Source organism: Eucalyptus grandis, chromosome 11, assembly GCF_016545825.1.
Source record: "Eucalyptus grandis isolate ANBG69807.140 chromosome 11, ASM1654582v1, whole genome shotgun sequence".
Lineage (NCBI taxonomy): Eukaryota > Viridiplantae > Streptophyta > Magnoliopsida > Myrtales > Myrtaceae > Eucalyptus > Eucalyptus grandis.
This window is the reverse complement of record NC_052622.1, coordinates 18,647,308-18,669,455: the sequence shown is the minus strand read 5'-3', so window position 1 is coordinate 18,669,455 and position 22,148 is coordinate 18,647,308. Positions and strand designations below refer to the sequence as shown.

Sequence of the window (22,148 nt, the reverse complement as noted above, 5' to 3'; positions counted from 1 at the left end):
GTTTGGTCCGGAATAAAAATGAACGAAACACGTTTGGTTAAATTTTATTATTTTTTTGTTTCTTTTAATTTTTTAAACATTTTTTATTTTTTCCTTTCTTTTTATTTTTCTTTTTTCCGGCCAACACCGGCCTCCCATGACCGGCCGACGGGGTCGGCAGACCTCGCCCGGCCACGGCGAGGCTCGCCGCCCACCTGCGAGGCCGAGCCTCGGCCGTGGTTGGGCGAGGCTCGGCCTCGCCTTGGCTGGGCGAGCTCGGGCTCGCCCCAGATCCGCGAGGCCGAGCCCGCCGCCCGGCGAGGCTCGGGCTCGCCGGATCCGGGCGAGCTCGAGCTCGCCCGCCATGGCGAGGCCGAGCCTCGCCGGATCTGGGCGAGCCCGAGCTCGCCCAGCCAAGGCGAGGCTCGGCCTCGCCGGCGCGGGCCACGCCGAGCCTCGCCTTGGCTGGACGAGCTCGGGCTCGCCCAGATCCGGCGAGCCCGAGCCTCGCCATGGCCGGGCGAGCTCGGCTCGCCAGTCCGGCGAGCCCGAGCCTCGCCATGGCCGGGCGAGGCCAAGCCTCGACGGCAATCGGTCGCCGGCCATGGCCGAGGCCGGCGACCGCCAAAGAAAAAAGAAAAAAAAAGAAGAAAAGAAGAAGAGAAGAAGAAGAGAGAGAAGAGATGTTTTTGTTCTTTTGTTTCTTCCGAAGTGTTTCTTTTACTGGAGAAACAACTTTTTTGTTTCTTTTTTCTCGTTTCTATTTCGTTCCAGAAACAAAAAAAAAAAAAAAGAACAAAAACGCAACCAAACGCGTTTCTTTCTTTTTGTTAACACTTTCCGTACAGAAGTGTGCCGGAAACACTTTTTTGGAGTGTTTCCATGCACGCCCTTAGAAAATAGTCATGTATATCTCTTAAAAGGACAATAGCAGCATATGACAGAAAGGGTGTGGAATCTACCGAGGTGTTTCTCAACTTGACTTGACTTGCTTTTTTCTAATAAATATTTTTTTTTAAAAGATAGAGGGTCGGTCAACATTGTAGATTGCTTGATAAAACCATCCTACAACTAGAGTCCACGGTGGAGATCTTGGCTAGAGTGTCCTGGAGGACTGGTAAACATGGGAAAGGACTTCCTTTTTCTTCGTCGTCTGCTGCAATTTTGCACGCAAGTGTGAGCATCCTCACTTATTTTAGACCTCCCAAATAATGTGCTCCTTGAGTGCGTTGGACAATGGAATCCGAGGCTCCGTAGCTTTGTGAAAAGATAAAAGAGTTAGAAAATAGTCATGTATATCTCTTAAAAGGACAATAGCAGCATATGGCAGAAGGGGTGTGGAATCTACCGAGGTGTTTCTCAACTTGACTTGACTTGCTTTTTCTAATAAATAAATAAATATATATATATTTAAAGATAGAGGGTCAGTCGACATTGTAGATTGCTTGATAAAACGATCCTACAACTAGAGTCTGCGGTGGAGATCTTGGCTAGAGTGTCCTGGAGGACTGGTAAACAAGGGAAATGACTTCCTTTTTCTTCGTCGTCTGCTGCAATTTTGTACGCAAGTGTGAGCATCCTCACTTGTTTTAGACCTCCCAAATAATGTGCTCCTTGAGTGCGTTGGACAATGGAATCCGAGGCTCCGTTTGCTCTGTGAAAAGATAAAAGAGTTAGAAAATAGTCATGTATATCTCTTAAAAGGACAATAGCAGCATATGGCAGAAGGGGTGTGGAATCTACCGAGGTGTTTCTCAACTTGACTTGACTTGCTTTTTCTAATAAATAAATAAATAAATATAAATAAATATATATATATATATATATATATTTTAAAGATAGAGGGTCAGTCAACATTGTAGATTGCTTGATAAAACGATCCTAAAACTGGAGTCTGCGGTGGAGATCTTGGCTAGAGTGTCCTGGAGGACTGGTAAACAAGGGAAGGGACTTCCTTTTTCTTCGTCGTCTGCTGCAATTTTGTACGCGAGTGTGAGCATCCTCACTTATTTTAGACCTCCCAAATAATGTGCTCCTTGAGTGCGTTGGACAATGGAATCCGAGGCTCCGTTTGCTTTGTGAAAAGATAAAAGAGTTAGAAAATAGTCATGTATATCTCTTAAAAGGACAATAGCAACATATGGCAGAAGGGGTGTGGAATCTACCGAGTTGTTTCTCAACTTGACTTGACTTGACTTGACTTACTTTTTTCTAATTAAAAAAAAAAAAGGAAGGGACTTCCTTTTTCTTCATCGTCTGCTGCAATATTGCATGCAAGTGTGTTGCAATTTCGCTGAATGAAAACAATGTTATACTTAAACAAATACATAATTGGTTTTATTATTAAGGGGTAGTAGTAGTTATTTGCTTTCTCGATAAAATGGAGATGCTTCAACTTGCTTTTAGCGTGCGTTTGTTTAAGTACAAGAACATCGTAATGCAGATTCCATTACATTAATCGAACGTAAAAATAGTGTAGAAGAGTAGTGTGCACCAAAAGATTTTCGGAAAATGATAGAATCAACAATAACGTAAAACCCGCATGAAAAAGAAGAGCCAAGTAGAACGTGGGAGACGCGTAAATTCCGTTGCATTGCAAAGAAAGTGACTTGCTTTTTTTTTTACTCGCCCACATTGCTGACTAAAAATTAGCCTTAGTTACGCCTCTCATCATCATCATCATCATCATAGTAATAATAATAAAAAGGAAAAAGTGCCAAAAAAGTCCTAAACCTTTCGGTTTTGTGCCGATTTAGTCCTAAACATTTTTTTGGTGCCGATTTAGTCCTAAACATTTTTATATTGTGCCAATTCAGTCATTTCCGGCCAATTTTGGCCGGATTTTGCTAACTAGATGCCGGTCGGTTGACGTGGCATGATCGGTGCTAATGTGTATAACTTTTAATAATATTTTAATATTTTTGAATTTTTCTCTTTTTCTCTTTTTATTTTTATTCTTTTCTTTTTTCTTCTCATCTTCTTCCTCTAGCCGGTTGCCGAAGCTCGGCAACTAGCCAGAGGCGACGGCCGGTGAGGTCGAGGTTGACCTTGCCGGCCACCTCGCCGGTGGCCGGGGGGCGGCCTCGTGACGGCGGGCGAGGCTCACCCGACGCAAGGCCGCCCTCAAGGCGTGGGTGGCGAGGCTCTTCCTCGCCGGATCCGGCGAGGGTCGAGCCTCGCCCATGGCCGGCGAGGGCGAGCCCCGCCAGGTCGGCGCAAGGAGGCGGCCTCGAGCTGGCCTAGGTTAGATGCTAGAGTTCTCCAACGCCTAAATCAACCTAGATCGACCCAATCCAAAGTTGAATTCTCTTCTTTTTTCAAAAAAATCTAAGTATTCATTTAGTTTCAAAACCCGAGTGTGCAATTACCGAATAATTAACATAATATTAATCAAAAAATTAAAGAAGTTTTTTTTTTTTTTTTGGTCATTCTACTCTAATCCTACTCTACACTCATTCGCAAGAAGTCTGTACCTTCTATTTTTAACGGCTCGTGAACCCGACTGTTTGGTAATGGAGGGACAGCATATTTAAATGGCACAGGGGGATTTCTCATGAAGGACCCGAAATACATAAGAAAAATCCTGGTTGCTACATGTGCATGCATATTTGGTAAAAATTCAGACTGAAAATTCATAAATTCATAAATTTACTGCGCAGCTTATCCTACCCAAGCTTGGAACTTTCGTGACATTTAAAACTGAGACTATGGTATCCCCGATATACGTCCACACATAAAAGTGAACCTAAAGAAAAAACAGTACATGCATTTTGCGCGAGAGGAGATTATGCCTGCAAGGAAAAGGTTCAAGAAAATTTATGCCTTTACAAGCTCCTCGGCCTGAACAAAAATCAAATTTAACAATATTTAAGGTCATCAAACTACGAGTCCCCCATAGTTAGCAAACCTTTTCCGTCAATCTACTAAAATCAATCCATTGACAGAGTTATGCCTTTAATAAGAAAACAGTACATATAACATGGAATCTAGAAATTTTTAGAATTAATACCACAAAAAAGTTCAAACCGGTACATTTGTACAAATTGACCATAATCTAATTTTTTAACTAGGGTAAATTTGTCGGACATGTATTAATTTAGGGCTTTCAGGATATTAACCCTAATAATAAACATATTTTTCTTACTAAGTATCAATAGCTTATTCCAAAAAAAAATTCTTAAGTTGATTAAAATCCTTTAGGAAGAATTGATAATTACTGTTAGCCAGATTTGTGGCATTGTTCGTGGGTGTTCATGTGTCCAAATAGCTGGAAATCATTACATCAGCGCAAGACATTGTGCTCAGAGCCTCAGATGCATTGGCCTCATGAACATCAGATCATCCAAAAAAAAACTTTTCTTTTGAGCCTGCATCAGAAACAAAGAATCGAATCGGATCACGCCATTCCCATACCTACTCTGTCCCTCTATTGGCTTTGTTGCAGAGAGTCCCAACAACATGCTAAGGTCATTCGCAGTAATCTCCCGTCTCCTTTGTCAACTTTTCCCCCCACATCAGAAAAAAAGAGGCCATTGAATAGTAACTCCAATTATTCAACAGGTGAACTCACCGAACTCGAGACTCGGCCCGGACAAAAAAGTTCTTGTCATTTGAGCAGTTGACCATCAGCATTAATCGAGCACAAGAGATCTTCTTCAGTCATTTCGCTATCGGACCAGAGCTGTGAAGAAAATGAGAGGAAAAGCAACGGCAAACATGAAAAAACACCCCGAAACAAGCAAAGCCAAGCATACGCAACCCCTGCCAGAAAAGATATGAACCCCCCTAATTTGGGCTACTGTGAAGAAAATCAGAACCAATTCTGGAAGGACAGGTCGATGCGCCCTTTACGAATTCCTCTGTTTTCAATCAAAGTTGCTCTGTTTTTCGTCACCTTCAGTCTCAATCAAGAAAGAGAAACAGAATATCCATTTCCAGAAACTCCCAAACAAAGAGAGAAGCCCGAGAGCTTCAGAACGCACGAAAACACAGCACGGATCAATGTGCGGACCCATATCCTGATCGAAATCGTCTCTCCAGGAAATGGGCTCGCTCCCGTCTCCAATCACCCTCAGCGTCTTCTTCTTCGTTTTCCTTCTCCTCTCGCTCTCGCCCGCCGAGCCTGGTCTTCAAGGGCTGTGCCGAACAGAAGCTCCTAGAGCAATTTCGCCCAGACCCTCAAATCCCTCCTTTCCTCACTCACCACCACCCGGTCCTCCCAGAATGTGAAGACTCGGATCCCTCGCATTCTCTCCAATGCACCGCATGAGGCAAAAGGGAAAATTTCAATCTCGTAGTTTGAACATCATGGTTCAAATTTTCAAAACATAAATTCCTTTATTTTCAGTCTCAATCTTACTCACTCTCCAACTGCCCTGTCAAAACAAGAAGCTAGTGCCACGCCACTCGGTACACGTACAGAACATTTGTTTCCCGCCTATATTTGCGCTCAAAACCACACCTTCGACAAAGAAAAGAAAGCATGGATATCTTAGGGACGACGTCGACCTGAAATTATAACGCAAGCCCCACCAAGAAGGCTAACGGTGAAATCATAGTCTTAATTCTCGTGTTCGGAATAGCATTTTTATCAAGTGCAAAGGCGACGAATCATGCGATGGGAGGTACTGCGCGATGGAGGATCCCTCCTAGCACAGCCACATGCTCATACTGAGCGAGCCAATACGCTTGGAGGTCGGCAATGTTTTAGGTGACCAATAGTCGGAGGTTGTCTTGTAAGAAGTTCAACTAATAACTACAATTTGACTTAGAGTGATCTCAATCATATGAAGTACCATGGCCTAAAGAAAAAGCATCATATGAATCACCAAGAAAGATACTGTCTTTTATTTATTATATTCGGGAAAAGTGCCAAAAAAGTCCTAAACTTTTGCCTTTTGTGCCGATTTAGTCCTAAACCTTTTTTTGGTGCCGATTCAGTCCTAAACCTTTTTAAGTTGTGCCAATTCAGTTCTTTCCGGCCAATTTTAGCCGGATTTTGCTAACTGGATGCCGACCGGCTGACGTGGCCTAATCGGCGACGTGACAACTTTTAATAATATTTTTTTATTTTTTATTTTTTATTTTTGTCTTTTTTCTCTAGCCGGTCACCGAGGTCCGGCGACCGCCGAGGCGACCGCCGGCAGGGCGAGCCTCGCCCATGGCCGCCTCGCGTCGGCCATGGGCGAGCTTGCCCTCGCCCATGGCCGCCTCACCCATGGCCGCGAGCCTTGCCAACCGAGGGCTCGGCCTCACCCTCGCGAGGGCAAGGCTGGTGGCCATGGGCGAGGCTCGCCTCACCAAATCCGGAGGGCGAGCCTCGCCCGAGGAAAACGACAAAAATAAAAGATAAAAAAAAAAAATATTAAAATATTAAAATATTATTAAAAGTTGTCCACGTCGGCGTCGATTAGTCCACGTCGGCGGCCGGCATCCAGTCAGCAAAATCCGGCCAAAATGACCGAATTGGCACAACTTAAAAAGGTTTAGGACTAAATCAGCACAAAAGCAAAAATTTAGGACTTTTTGGCACTTTTCCCTATTATATCCTCTAGCATGTAAGAGAGATTTTAGATTTTTTTGTTTTTTTGTTTTTTTTTTTTTTTTTTTTTTGTGGGCAAAGCAACATGAGATAATGAAATGAAAGGTTTTATAATGCGTTTGAATTGTCTGATAATTCGATTTTATTTATTGGCCTGATTTTAGGGGGAGAATGTAGCTTGGGAATCCAATACACTTTATGGCCAAATAACTAACGTCATTCACGAGTCATGACCACTGGTTGAAATTAACTTGAAACACTGTTCTACAGTTTGGCCCTCTTGGAATAGGAATTAGACACCTGCTTATCATAATGAAGCACCTTGCTCCGATCGGTCCATTCTCTATTTTTTATATGTGCAATCAATCTGGACCTTTAGTGGCCAAAAGATCAATCTTGAGCTTCACTCTTTGATGCCGATGATCTTCCATTGCTTTTGCAGCATTCAACTGTTAGTTCTATGCCCTAAACCAATCATGTAATAGTTACATGTTAGGAATTATTTAATGGTAAATAAGATTTTTTCATTCATCGTCCAATTTATCTTAATGAAGTCCATAAGATTAGCTACAACTAAATCTACTCTTAAGATGTTAAGAATATGTGTAACGGGTTTATGTTATGCTGAATTTTTAAACAGTTCCCGGTCAATAGATCATTGGAAGGACATTGATGATCCTATTGAGACCGATGTGTTCTCAAGATTCACTATTCAGTATTGAATATTTGAAGGGATGATAAGTCACAAGTCATTGGGTATTGCGATATCCGAGCTAGAACACAGGTGCTTGTCTTGGACAAATTCACTGAACGTGACACACATAGAACGATTGGTGACATGGAAGCTTTTAGTGAGGTCAATGTATGATCGTTCCTGCTTTGGTCAGGTGTAAGATCATTAGACCTGAGGCACGATGCTAACTTGTATATTGGATGGCTATGGTTCACAAGTGCGCATATTGACACTTCGTCGAACTGTCTTTGTACTTAATGGTCATAGTTTGTTCACATATGAAGGCACATGCGTGCGCAATATGGAATCTGTCTTCTTGTTATATATAGATATACAAGATGCGATCTAATTGTGGCATTGTATTGAAATCCTCGGCCGAGGTTGTAATTGAGAATGAATGGTTCATATCTCAAAGAAATACATGTCAATTAGATTTGGGCATATGATCAAATTAGTGGCTTGACCAATAGTTCCATGGCCTTTATTCGATCAGGATATGGTGAGACAGAATGATCGAATTACATGGTCGCCAAAGCTGACAGGCATTAGCCATGATATATGGCAAGATATATTCATGGTTTGTAGGAACAAGAGATTGTTCTGGACAATCAATTATATTTGCTGTGCTAATATGTTAGTACAAGTCCTCTTGCCAGCTCAGTGATGAACCTAGGGATGTCACACACCATAATCAATTAGAATGACGTTTGAACAAGAGAGAGAATATTGCAAATGTGTTTGCAATTGAGCCAATCAAATTGAGTCAGGCTAGAAATAAAAGTTCTGATGAAGGGGCTTCAAAGTTTACAAAGTCTAAAGCGGGTTTCAGACTCTATGAGCGAATCAAAGATTTGAAGCATGTTTTTTTTTTTTTTTTTTTTGGTAAAATGAGATTTGAAGCATGTTCAGATTCAATGACTTAATTAATAATCTAAAGTGAGTTCAGAATTAATGGCCGCGTTAATGATCTGAAGTGAGTTCGGAATTAATCGCATCATTAATGATCTAAGGAATCAATAGCCAAATTAATGATCTAAAACAGTTTCGGACTTAATGGCTAAATTAAATATCTGAAATGGTTTCAAATTTAAATGACCAATTAATGCTCTGAAATAGTTTTAGAAGTAACAATCAAATTAAATATTTGTGACAGTTACAAAGTTAATACCTAGAATAAAGACTTGTAACAGTTACAAATAAATGAACACCCACACCCCTAGAGTGCCAAAAGTTGGCATAAAATGACACTTAAGTATCAAAAGTTACGAAAGTGACACTTAAGTGCCAAAAGTTATTAAAGTGACACTTAAATGTCAAAATCGAAACAAAATGGATCACTTAAGTACCATCGGCGAGAAAATCTGGCTAAAACGCTGATGTGGCAATTTTCCAGTGAGCTGCATGTAAAACGACATCGTTTTGTATGCTAACACGGCTAAACAATGTCAAAATGATGTTGTTTTGGCATAATTCAATTTTAATATAATAATTAATTAAATTAAATTTTTATTTATTTATTTATAATTAAAAAAGGGGGGGGGGGAAGGAGGAGGAGGGAGGCGATCGCCCGAGGGCTCAATCGTTGCCGCCACCACCGCCGCCTCCCCTTCATCACCGAGGAGGTGGGGGAGTGTCGGCCGAGCTCGGCTGGGGTCGGCGGCCCCAGCCAACCGACCGGGAGGGCCTACGTGTCCTCGCCCCAAATCTGGGCGGGGTCACGGGTCACGGCCCTTGCCCAAATCTTGATAAGGGCCAGCACCCTTGCCCAGATCTGGGGCGAGGGCACGTAGGCCCTTATTGCTGGTTGACCGGGGCCGCCCTTGGCCAAGGCTCGGCCCCCCCCAACCCCCTCCTTCCTCCTAAGAGGGCTCAGCCCTCAACCGTTGGTCGCCTTCCTCCTCCTCCTCCATTTTTAAAAAAATAAATTGTTGTTATTATTATTATTATTATTATTATTATTATTATTATTATTATTATTTAATTAATTTTTGTATATTATATTAAAATTTAAATTATGTCAAAACGACGTCGTTTTTATGTGTGTTTTGCTTATTCGACATTTCAACAAGCCACGTAAGTGAGAAAAATAATTTAAAAAAAATGACACGTAGGATTTTCGGCAAGGCTCGCTGAATGTGGCACTCAAGTGTCCCATTTTTCATAAAAGTGCCACCTTCGTAGTTTTGGCACTTAAGTATCCCTTTGTGCCAACTTTTGGCACTTGAAGCGTTCTTTTGCCCAAATAAATGTTTGGAATGATGCTCAGTAATAGTTATAGAGATAATGCTCGAATTAGTGTCTAAAACGGCGTTAGGACTTATGGCCGAATTAATTCTAAAAACGATTTAGAGTTAATGCGCCGATTTAAATGTGATCAACACTGGCTATAAAAGATAATATAGAGAGTAGATCACCGGATAATCGACAATTGATAATTGAGAGTGTTGATACTGATCAACAAAATCACTTACACGAGAGCAATTGCTAGCACAATTGTAGTTATGAGATCTCTCAATTTCTCTCTTCTATCCAATGAGAGAATTGGTGGTGTGTCTGAACTAGAGGCCCGACATTTGTGAGGCTGGATCTGAAGAATGTCAGAGCTTGTGAAGAGATCAGATGTTCTGCATTTGAAGAACATCAAAACCAGTATTATCGGAAGGCGTCAGACGTTCGTGGTCAAGAATCCAAGAACGTCAAAATCGGTGTTACCAGAAGGCGTCAGATGTTCGTGCTCAGAACCTAAAGAAACTTCTAAACCAAATTTGGAGCACAGTACAAGATTAATATGATTAGCCCATTTTGCTCTTCTCTTCTCTGTGTTTTTGTTAAAATGCACGAGAATGTTTTGGAAACACATATATAAGCATTTTTACTTCCGGGACTTTTGATCTTAATTACTTATGCACGTATGCTTGTTTAACGAAACAAACACCAACATAGGGTCACACGACGTCGCAAACATGACCAATGGCAACAACGACAGTTGGAACACCGGTTCTTCACTTAGCGCCTAACCAACGGACCGGCCACCTTTTCCCTTGACTACGCTAGCGAGTATTACTTCATCTACACCTTTGCTAACGGTAACCATTACTCTCAGCGCCAAAAATTAGTGGTCACCACTAGTGAAACTTCCACTGGCCCGACCACTAGTCCAGTGGATTCTCGTCAATACCAGCACCACCACATCTCCGCCACCACCTGGAAGTGATGGTTCATCTCTCGGTGTTACACTTCTAGTCCTGTTCATGTCCATTGGCACGGGCTTGTTATGTCAGTTCTTGATACATGAAGATTATTATTTCTTCTAGATGTAGGTGGACTATTGATATATTAGAGTGTTGTGAGATTTTGCTCCTCCTAATAAAGTGAATAAACTCGTTAAAAAGCTTCTTCTCACAATTCCAGCATGATTCATACAGATAACATTGCTTAAAGTAATATTTCCTAAGATACTTTGGAATACAACGGTTCCCTGAAATTCTGAAATTCGGCTTAATTTACTTTTATCATGAAGACCAAGATTATTAAAAAAATTAGAAAGCAGCGGGAGAAGAAAACTTGCCTACTGGAAAGTCAAAACAGAGCATCACTAGAACAAAATCCTCATTGGCATAGCGAAAAAATTCCCAGCATTGGAATGACTAATGAGCAGAAGTGTAAATTGCATGTGAAAGGATAAAATGGTGGAAATCTTGTGAGGATGAAACTCTAACACATAAACAGTTCATCAGGAATTTAAAATGACAATGAAACTATGAGCTCACCCTTACAGACCTGCAGCATATCAAATTAACACCCTCTGAAATTAGCTGGAAAGAACCCGACGCCTTCCGGGGATCGAGAGCACCACAAATCCAGCAATATGATCTCTCTCCTTTGCCCCCAGAAGCTGCCTTAATAATCAACATGTTAATCATGAATTTACTTTGAGGAGCCATATGAGAACAGATAAAAGAGAGAATTACAGATGAAATATTGCAGAACAAAAAACCAATTCAACCAATCAAATTCACGTCATTCCTGAGCGGAGGATTTCCATCGTCTACGAAAAAAACTGAGATGGCTATGGTCAGAGGGATCTTCAGAAAGAGCTGATTCTTCTTTCAATGTCTTGTAATTTCCATTGTATCAACATTGCATAAAAACCAGTTTGCTGGCATTATAAGAATCGATCAGAAGATAAAAGTATGACCACTATGCAAACAAATCAAACACTTTATACATGACCTGCGAGCGAGCATCACAACCTTCAAATACAAAACTTGAAAGACATTATCAATGTAAAGTCTGGTTCTCGATATCATGTCGAGGATGAAGTTTCATAGTTAATGACAAGTGATAGATTATTTTCTCTGAAGGCACTCTTATGATCTAGTCCTCCAACAAGAGCTGGCAGTTATCATTCCTACCATGATCAAGAGAGATTTCATTCCAACTAGAAACATGAATCACTTGGTAATGTACAAAGAAGAGTCACTCACAGATGATTTATCAGGACTGCCAGCTCAATTCCTGCCATTATCAAGACCAAGGTTTTGCCTTCTTATGAGACACGGATTGTGTCAATAGCAAACTATCACCAGAATATGGTCTGATAAATGTCTTGATGTGATTACTGCTCATAATTCTGTGTGAGGAAAGCTCCAGACAATCTAGGTATTTCTCTTAGCAACTTGCATCTGGAAATATCTAAAGCTTGTAGAAGCTCCAAGTCTCCAAGCCCTTGAAGCTCTGTTAGTTTGTTGCAGTCTCGTGCGACCAACAAGTGCAAGTTCTAACACTCTGACAAATCTGGTAAAGTTGCAATTGGCAAGCATCGTGAAATTTATACTTTCTAAGTATGTCGATCCTCTGAGCCTGGGATGTCTGAAAGGTCCCAACAATCTATGAATGTCAACACATCTGGAAATTTTGCTAACGACTTTTCTCCTTGAATACACAATGTTTTGCAGGATGAGAACTTCTCCAGGCTTTGAACGTCACTCAGCTTCTCACAGTGGTTGATGTTCAACCGCATCAATGTTTTCAAGCACAATAGATCTGGCAATCTTCCCAGGAAGTGCGACTACAGGTGTCTAATATTACCAATAATTCCAGCCCGTCAAGGCCACGAATTCAACTACACTCTTGCATTTTGCAGCATGAAATGCCCTCAAATTCTTTAAACTAGAAATGTCGGACAGTCTGTCAATAGCTGTGCACCCAGAGACATCCAACCTTACCAATAACCAACCTGTCAAGGCTGCGAATTTCAACAAAGAATCTGGCAATATGCAGCAATAGATTCCTTGTATGTGTTGACCTTGAAAGGTTTCGTAATCTTTCAACGGACATGCGTCAAGAGATATTGACCCATTCCATAGATTTTAACCGGTCAAGCCCCAAACTTCAACTAGATTTTGCACTTTGCATGATGAAATTCCCTCAAATTCTTTAATGGAGAAAGAACTGATCTTTCGATAGAAGTGCAACCAGAAATATCCATTCTCACCAATAATCCAACCCGTCAAGGCTGTGAATTTCACTAGATTTTGGCAATTTGCTGCACAGAATTCCACAGATGTTTTGAACATGAAAGGTCTGGTAATATTTCAATGGACATGCATCCAGAAAAATTAAACCTCTCCAACAATTGTAATCGATGGAGGCCTCAAACTTCAATTAGATTTGCTGCAGTTTGCAGTATGAAAATCCCTCAAATTTGAAAGGTCCGGTGATTGTAAAAGAGGCGTGCACCTAGAAATATCCAAATCATCCAAGGATTCTAATCCATCTAGGCCTTGAATGTCAACTAGATTCTCGCATCTTGTAGCATCAAAACTTTTTAATTCCTACAAAAATTGACAGGTCCGGTGATTGTCTAAGGGACGTGCACCCAAAAACATTCAAATCTATCAAGGATCTCAATCCATCAAAGCCTCGAATTTCAACTATATTTTTGCAGTTTTCAGCTGAGAAACTCTCCAGATTCTTTAAATTCGACAGGTCCATTGATTGTCTAAGAGATGTGCACCCAGATATATCCAAAACTTGCAAGGATTCTAATTCATCAAGGCCTCGAATTTCAGTTAGATTCTTGCAATTTGTAACAACTAGTATCCTCAGATATTTCAAACTCGAAAGGTCTAGGGATTGTCCAGCGGACGTGCACTCAGAGAAATCCAACATTTGTGGAGATACTGATCCATCGAGGCCCTGAATTTCAACTTGATCCACGGAACTTGCAACTTTTGTTTCCAGCAGAATCTCTGAACTTGAAAGATCCACGGATCCTTCAAACTGAGATGCCTTCAAGCTCGTTAACTTCGAAGAATCTGGGAACACCTCATCCATCTGTAAGCCACTCAAGGACTCAAACGATTCGAACCCATCAAGCCTAGATATCTTAGGGCATTGTCGTACATGTAAGTTGGATAAAGGTTGTAAACCTTCTAAGCCCGTGACTTCTGTTAGCTCAAAGCACTCGTCGAGAATCAATTCAAATAACTGCTTCAAGTTTGACAAATTTGTCAACGCTTTCAATTTTCCACAACGTGTGATAGAAAGCATGGCTAGTCCAACAGGAAGCTCTGGGAGACATTCGAGCCAACGGCAATCAAAAAGAATGAGTTTCTTGAGAAGGTTAAGTTGGGAAAGATGTGGAAGTGACGAACTCTGGCAAGTGATATCTAGAGATGTTAAGCCAGAGGGCAATTCTGGTAGTTCTAGAAGCTTTTCACAATATTGAACGCTGAGGTTTCGGAGAGAGAAGAGCTTAGAAATGCTTTCTGGCAAACCCAAAATGCCTGACTTGCCTAAATCAAGATTATTTAGCAAAACCAGTTCACCTATGCTACTCGGTAGTCCTTCAAGAGTTTTGCATCCAGAAGCACTCAACTCTTGGAGTTTCACCAACATTCCAATAGCACCAGGCAATTTTGTTATGTGAGTCTCTCGAATGTCCAAGATCCTCAAATTCAGCAAATTCCCAATGCTCTCAGGTAATTCTGCAACTGTTGTCCTTTGTAAATGCAGTTCAGTCAATGATGTCAGATTTCCGATCGAATTAGGAATCTTTCTCAACAAGTGGCATCCCCGTAATAACAAGCGTTGCAGAGACAAGAGGGAGCCTATGGAGTCTGGAAGTTGAGTAAGTTGATCACATTTCCTTAGGTCAAGGAGAGACATAGATGTTAGATGACCTATGGAGTCGGGAATGCGGGCTAACCATGCATAATTGGAGGCATCAAGAGTCTCAAACTCCATAGAACTAATGGATTCTGGTAATTTGTCAATCCCTGAATAAGATAAGTCTAATTCTATTAAGGACACAAGGAAGCCCATAAATTTTGGAAGTTGAGCAAGTTCTTCACAAAACGAGGCACAAAGAGTCTCCAACTTCATCAAACCACCTCTCAAAATAGGAATCTCTTGTATAACGGTATGATTTAAAATAAGCTCCCTCAATTCTTCCATTCTACCTACTCCTATCGGTAGCTCCTTTAGTCTCAAACATCTCCTAACATTCAATGAGACAAGGGTCTTGATGTCCCCGATAGAAGGATGAATCTCTTCCAAAGCCCAACAATCTTCAAGAGTCAAAATCTCCAAGCTTTTGTAAGGAGACAATTCAGGAGTTCTTCTCAAAGATTTACAACCCCTAAGGTTGAGAACTTTAAGCCCGGTTGCCATCTGAAAGAAAGAAAGGATAATTTGGTGTGATTGCACCCGCTACAACTCCTTTTTTACAATTTTAAACTTATTCCAAGTGATCTGTGCTCCACTACTTCACAATAGTCTTATTGAGTTTTAAATGTGTTTCTTTAGTAGTTTTGTTTTGGCTACACTAATATATAAATGGTTTAATCATATTCACTGCGGGAGAATGTTAGGGATATAGAAGTGATATCTACATTTGCTTTCAGATAATGTTTTCAAGGAAAAAAAAATTCTTTATTGATTAGACATGAAGCATATTTATGGATATTAGAAAAACATTTCTTTATTGATTAGACATGAAGCATATTTATGGATATTAGATAATTCCCTAATAGAGAATATTCTTAGAGATGTCAATAAATATTAGTGATATTATTTGATATTTCTTCATTTTTTAAGATAGCCAATTTCTTTGTTAGATTAAATTATTTCCTTTCCCATGCATATTATTCAGATATAAATATCATTCTCTAATAAAGCATAATGTTAAGTCAATTGAGTAAAGTCTCTATTGATTCTCTCTCCCTCTCTCTTAAAGATCCTAAAATATCTACATAAGCAAGTTTTATTATAAAAAGCAGATGGCAAATTCATTGGAAAAGAGATGCATTGATTAGGCGTCATATTTTCTTTCAATAGTATGAAATTAAAGAGAAACATCTAATTTAATTATGAAAAAAAAAATTGAAATGTTATATCTTGAAGATATAAGATATTTATATCTGCCACCGGAAGGATAATTTTATTACTGTTATAACATTACTAATTTATAATTGTCTGTACGGTGACATCAATAATCAACAATTATAAGGAATACATATTGCGTACAACAAGTCAGAGCAATTCATATATTATTTCAATTACTCTAAGATAAAATGAATTTAGAATGTTAGCATGTATGTACAACACGGGTCAATGTGGGGGAGTTTCTGTTTCTCCATGAAAAGCAGATTGAGTAGACTTTAACAAGAATCGCTGCAAAAGAAAACTTTTGCATGGGGAGGAATCAACATAGAAGCCATAAACGATTTTGATTAAAATAATCAAGACAGGGACATATTTTTGTAATTTTATTTTTCATGTATATTAATTAATATATTCAAAATAGTTTTTTAATATGTCTAATGTTAAGCGTGATTGGTTGTTAAGATATTAAGGGGCGGCAGCTTCTAGTAAATGTTTTGTCTTTTTGTCAGTTGCTTCTGGTACATGTAGATGCCTATAAGTTCCTTTATATTTAGAGGAAAATCCTTAATTTGATAATGGATATTAAACCTTTCCTCCGAAAGAAGGGACGACTTTGTGTCATTGAACCTTCAACAATGTGTAATTATTCACAAGAGATAAGCCTCTCTAGATCTTACCTTAAGTGGACCCCATCCACCCCAGTCCTCTGATATCCCACTCCATGACAAATCAAGCACAACTAATTTCTTCAGATGAAAGTTAGCCGCCGCGAAATGTAAAGGACAATCCTCCCATTGAAGCCATCTTAATTGAGGAAGCAAGTTTTGGAAATCTCCGATGAAATTCGCACCATTTACTTGAAGGAACCTCAAGTTGGTCAAGTCTTTAAATTGTTCGGCTGTGTATCTTCTTTCTCTACTATATTTGCCAAGACGAAGGGTCTCAATCTTTCTAGTTCCCTGCAATTAGGAAACATTTTGGCTATAAATTCTCAATAATGAGGAGATCAAATGATATAAGATAAAATGTATTGATTTCAATTTGTTGTTATACTATCATCGTGTAGGCTTCTCACTTTTAATTTTTTGAAATGATAGGTTATAGCTACATATTATTTATCTAATCTATGTGAAAAATGTGAAGGTCAAGAGGTTGTTCCCTAACTTTTCCTCTTTCAATTATGCCCTTTACAATTTGCACCTTTTGAATTTCAACAAAACTCCATCCTTTCAAAGTACAATAGAAGGCCTCTCTTCTTGAAGTAATTCTTGCACGCATTCTTCAAATATATCTTATCTTCAAATATATCTATCAAAATCCATGCCATTTGTATATAAAATAACACTACCTTTACTCGTGTGTGAAACAACAGGACTCTTAAAATCCAACTACATTCATCAAACTTGCCATCAAAACCTGCATGAAAATTAAAGAATCCCAATTGTATCTTTTTCTAGTGTACCTTGTTTGAAATTCTCAATATAAGAATAAAAGAGATCATGTCATCCCAAAACATACACACGTGTTTTACATTCTTTTTTATCATTTTTTTTCAATTAGTGTTTTTTATTGTACATGGAAGAAAAATCAATCATATATCAGATATTACATAAATGATTTTCACCCCTCTTTATATTACTACAAACGTTTGGAGCTATATCTTTTTATTGTCGTGTTGATTTTGTTACACTGAAATAGTAGTCATCTAAAGTTTTTATCAAGTTCCCTATAAATTAATGAGATCTTGCTTACTGACAGATTAGACATGAAGGATCATTGAATTGGATACTTAAGAATCTCAAGTCTTTTACATCTTTCTTTCGTCGTAACCAAATATTTAAGGAACTCAAATTTATTTTTAGTTTTAGGTGATGAAGTGCACATTGAGCACAAATCATGAGAGTCAAAATACGCTCTCTTTTTTTGTGGCTTGAATCCATCCTTCAGACTTTTATTCTTCCATATGAGACACTACGTGTTTTTTCCTTCAAAAGTTTCTTGTATATTTACAGTGTTTTTGTCAATAACCTCATAGACAGCCTTTCTTTAGTTCTAAGCATTGTTCTATTCAGTTGATTACATTTTCATCTGAGCAAGAATATGCACCATGTCGATTTTATTCATTCATTAAATCTTGCATCTCAATCTTTAATAGTTAGTGTTTTTTACTTAAAAGATAGTCATGAAATTTTGCACATGCTTGTACAAATCATCTATATATTATAATTGCTTTTAGTTGCGTACCTTTCGACTTTCATAACAAAAAATTAAACTTGAAAGTATTGTAATGAGCCATTGCTTTGTATTTACTTACTTACCGATACCTGGCGCATCGATCTCATCAATAAAATTTGATCCATCACTTTTTTGCCACTAAATATTCCTTTGTGAAATTCATGCGACAATGGATAACCTTCACATCTAGATGTAAAAAAAAGAAAAAAATGACTTAAATTTGACTATTATAAAGTAATAAGAGATATCCCGATTTGTGCATTTAAGCATATTAGCAGTTAATACCACAAAAAACCTCAAATCAGTAAACATGTAATAAATTTACCCCAAACTAATATTTTAATCATGAAAAATCACAAACCGGTACACTTGTGATAAATGTATCATGAACTAATTTTTTTACTACCAAAAATCTCAAATCGGTACATTTGTGACAAATATACTTACTGTTAAATTGGATTAATACCACAAAAAATCACAAAACTAATACAACTATGACAAATTGAGAGTAAAATCCCAAACCGGTACATTAGTGAACTGTCACGTGTCATCCAATTATGCAATTTAACAGTAAAATTTAACGAAAATTAACAAAGGATAAATTCATCACAAATATATTGATTTGGGGTAAATTAATTTTGGATAAATTTGTCATAGGTGTACTAGTTTACGGTTTTCTGTGGTATTAACTTGCATATTAGAGCATAAGGATGTCGTTAATTGTTATTATGTGTTTACATGGTTCTCAAATTTTTATATCGATCATTTTATTAGAAAAAATAAGGAAGTACATTATTTATTATCTTAAATTTGATTATTGGATTAAAAATAAAATTGAAATATATTATGTTAATATTACCTCTACGTAAGCATATGGTTGTGAATTCGTTTTTAGTTTTCTAATTATCATTATTTTATAAATTTCTAAAAAAGTTGTAAATGCAAGGCTATATTATCACTAAAATATAAACTCGGATCATTCTCTAACAACAAGAACTCATTACATACTGTTAAAATAATTATATTTCAAGTTTATAAATACCATGTTAAAAATTTTAGTTTTAATAATTCTTCCACATTCAAAAGTTCTTAATTAGGTGATTGAAGATGTTAGTTTGTTAATATATGTCTTGTTGAATGACATGGATCTCGAATTATATTATGAAGATGTTGAGAAAAAGTACAATCGCAAGTATGTATTCTTATAAAGTATAATATAATGTTGTATATAAGTATATTATTTCACCGCCAAAAATTCTTGTATACACTTTTAATGAAAACTTTGACTTGTGAATCAATTTTCAGATATATCTATATATACATAAATTTCACAATAACTACTCTTCCATGAAATTATGAGTTAATCCAAATAAGCACCCAAAGTGTCCTTATTTTCTCAAATAAATGTCTCAAGTGGACTTTATTTCAAATAAAAATTTGAAGCGTACCTTATTTCAAATAAGGATTTGAAGTAGTCATATTAGTCTTTAAAAAAAAAAAGGTTTAACCTCACTAGATAGGCAAGGACATTTTCATCCTTTACTCTTCTTCTTTTTTCCTTTGTTTTCCTTTTGGTCGATGGCCGGTCTCAAGCGATGACCGACCACCAGCAATAATCTAGAAAGCACCAAGTGACGCCCTCACGCTACTCAGGCCACACTGCCCTTTAAAGCCATAAGTAAGGGCTAGCATCGCCTAGGTGACCCTCGCTAGCCACAGGCAAGGCCAGCCCTCAAGGACTTGGGCAAGTCGAATGTTGCCTCGCCTATGGCCAACAAGGACCTACGTGAGGTGACCCTCGCTATCGCTAGGGAGGGCTTGCAGAACGTCACTCAGGACTCTATTTTGTGTAAAATTGAGGCATTTCACTAACCCATTCTAATTTGACTAATAGAAAACGCCAATATGTTTATATATATATATATATATATATATATATATATATATATATATATATCTCCCACATGCTGTTGAGGTTAATTAAAGAACTAAAATGACATCGTTTTGATTCGAGTCCTAATTTTTACACTTAATCTTAATTAAATTATTTTAAAAATCCAAATATTTTCCATAAAAAGGCAAACTAAAAAAAAGGCTAAAACTTACAAAAAAAAAAAAAAACATACAAAAGATAGAAAAACCCAAGCCCTCTGCCTATGATTGCCACCCCACCGGAGATGGGGCGATGTCTATAGGCTAGCCTGTGTGCTTGTATTTTTTTTCTTTTTAAAAATCTTTTAGCTTAATTTTTAATCTAATTTATGTAAAATTTAAGTTAAAATTGCCTTTGGACAAAAATGTCTTTAACCAGCCAGAGTATTAAGCTAGGTGGTTAGATCCTTTTTGAAATAAAGTGTACTCCTAGCCCTTATTTGATAAAAAGAGAACACTTCATGCCTTTATTTAGAATTTTCCCTTCTTTCTTTTCCCGCTTATTTCATTAACGTTGGAAGATTAAAATAAATATTAATTATAACTAGTTTCATTTGTAGTATTCATGTAATGATAACATAATTATACTTATCTTGATTTTAATCGCATATAATATGCTTCATGAATAAAATATTAAATAATAGTTTAATAGTCAATGAAATTGTGACTATGCTATCTTGCTAATACATAATTATTTATCATGTAGATAATATCTAAATTAGTATAATATTAGTTCCTCCCTGTTAGGTATGGTCATCTAAATCTTTCATAAGTTAGTAATATATTATTTAATATAATGATTATCTTAACTACTAACTATATTAGTTAACGCTCGATTGTGGTATAATTATTATGCCAAGCATTCTATTAATTATGTATAAATAATATTTGCTCCTGTAATCACATATTATACAATTAATTCTAAATCATAATGATGAATTAATTATTAAATTATACATGAAAATTCATATATTATATTGTAATATCTTGATATATATTTTGTATTATGCTCGTGATTGGCTATTAAGGTGATAACTACTATAGTATAACATTACTTCATATAATCACATATCATGTGCTTAATTTTTAATTATAACCATAAATATATTGTTAAATTATAATAAACTTTTGTTAAAATGAATTATACATCTAATAATTAAATGGGATATTAAACTTGTGTATCATGATTGTTCATTAAAGTGATGGTTATAATATTCCCTCTAATTCTGATTCTAAGGATATTTTAGAATTGATGCTATTCCCTCCTTATTATATAGGTCATTCATGAAACCATTTAGTGTAATAACTATAACATTACTTAGACCAAACAACATATATCTATTGCAGCTTTAGGACATTATAGCATAACAGTTATTACATTCCTATCTGATTCTAATATAGCCATACTGGCCGTCAGTGTATGTCCTTGCAGATTCATTGAATGTAAGAAAGATAGTGAAGATTGAGCTCTTGAGACTAGAGTACTTAGCAAAAGTTAAAAGTATTTTGAGTGTTAAAAATCTAAGTAAAATATATATGGCTCTATTAGTCCCCCTAAGGCAACTTGCTCTTCAAATATCTTATTTTGATCCACAGATCTTTACCGCATAGCATATATTATTTAGTTGTACACATATATTAAGTATTAGTTACATAAATATTTGATACAACGGAACCAATCTATGGATTTATCATTTGTTATGCGCATTCATATTTGACAAGCACATAATATTAAAATCATATTGGTCCAATGATGATATCAAACGATCAATCTCATATTGGACTCATAATTGACAAATAAACAATATTAAAGATCAATGGAACAGATATGCATCATCACAAATAAATATATATATATATATATATATATGACATGCTTTAGAAATAAATTAATACAATAAAATTACCCATCAAATCAAAAAAAAAATTCATGACTACATATATCTCAAAACTATGTATAATAAATGTATAATAAGTGATGGCCATTTTGATGTCTTCGATACTTTTTCGCATATCATGAGTAAATGATATGAACAAAAATTTAATAAATCAATAAAAATAATTATGTAACATGATAGCTCATATTTGACAATAAATAATATATACACACACTAAATATATGTGCTTAATAAAATGCTCATTAATAGTTGAACGATGTTGCAATAAATATTATAACGTGATAGCCAATATTTAACAATTAAAAAAATCCATAAAACATATTTAATATGATAGCCATTTATAACAAATGATGATATAAGTTTTAACTAATTATTTATTAAATAAGATGCTCACTAAGAGTTGAATAATGTAGGAATAATTATAATGGGGTTAACATTA

The 22,148-nt window shown here is 37.1% G+C and overlaps 1 protein-coding gene across 1 annotated transcript; it reads right to left on the bottom strand.

The window, feature by feature from the left end:
- Positions 1-13,073: 13,073 nt before the first annotated feature.
- Positions 13,074-14,930, bottom strand: LOC120289792 (disease resistance protein RPV1-like). The gene has a single exon (XM_039305143.1). The coding sequence runs from the start codon at positions 14,928-14,930 to the stop codon at positions 13,074-13,076; it is 1,857 nt and encodes a 618-aa protein (XP_039161077.1).
- Positions 14,931-22,148: the final 7,218 nt, after the last annotated feature.

What these genes read in the sequence shown, in the direction of transcription:
- LOC120289792 (XM_039305143.1), bottom strand. Translation starts at nt 14,930, where the DNA reads ATGGCAACCGGGCTTAAAGTTCTCAACCTTAGGGGTTGTAAATCTTTG.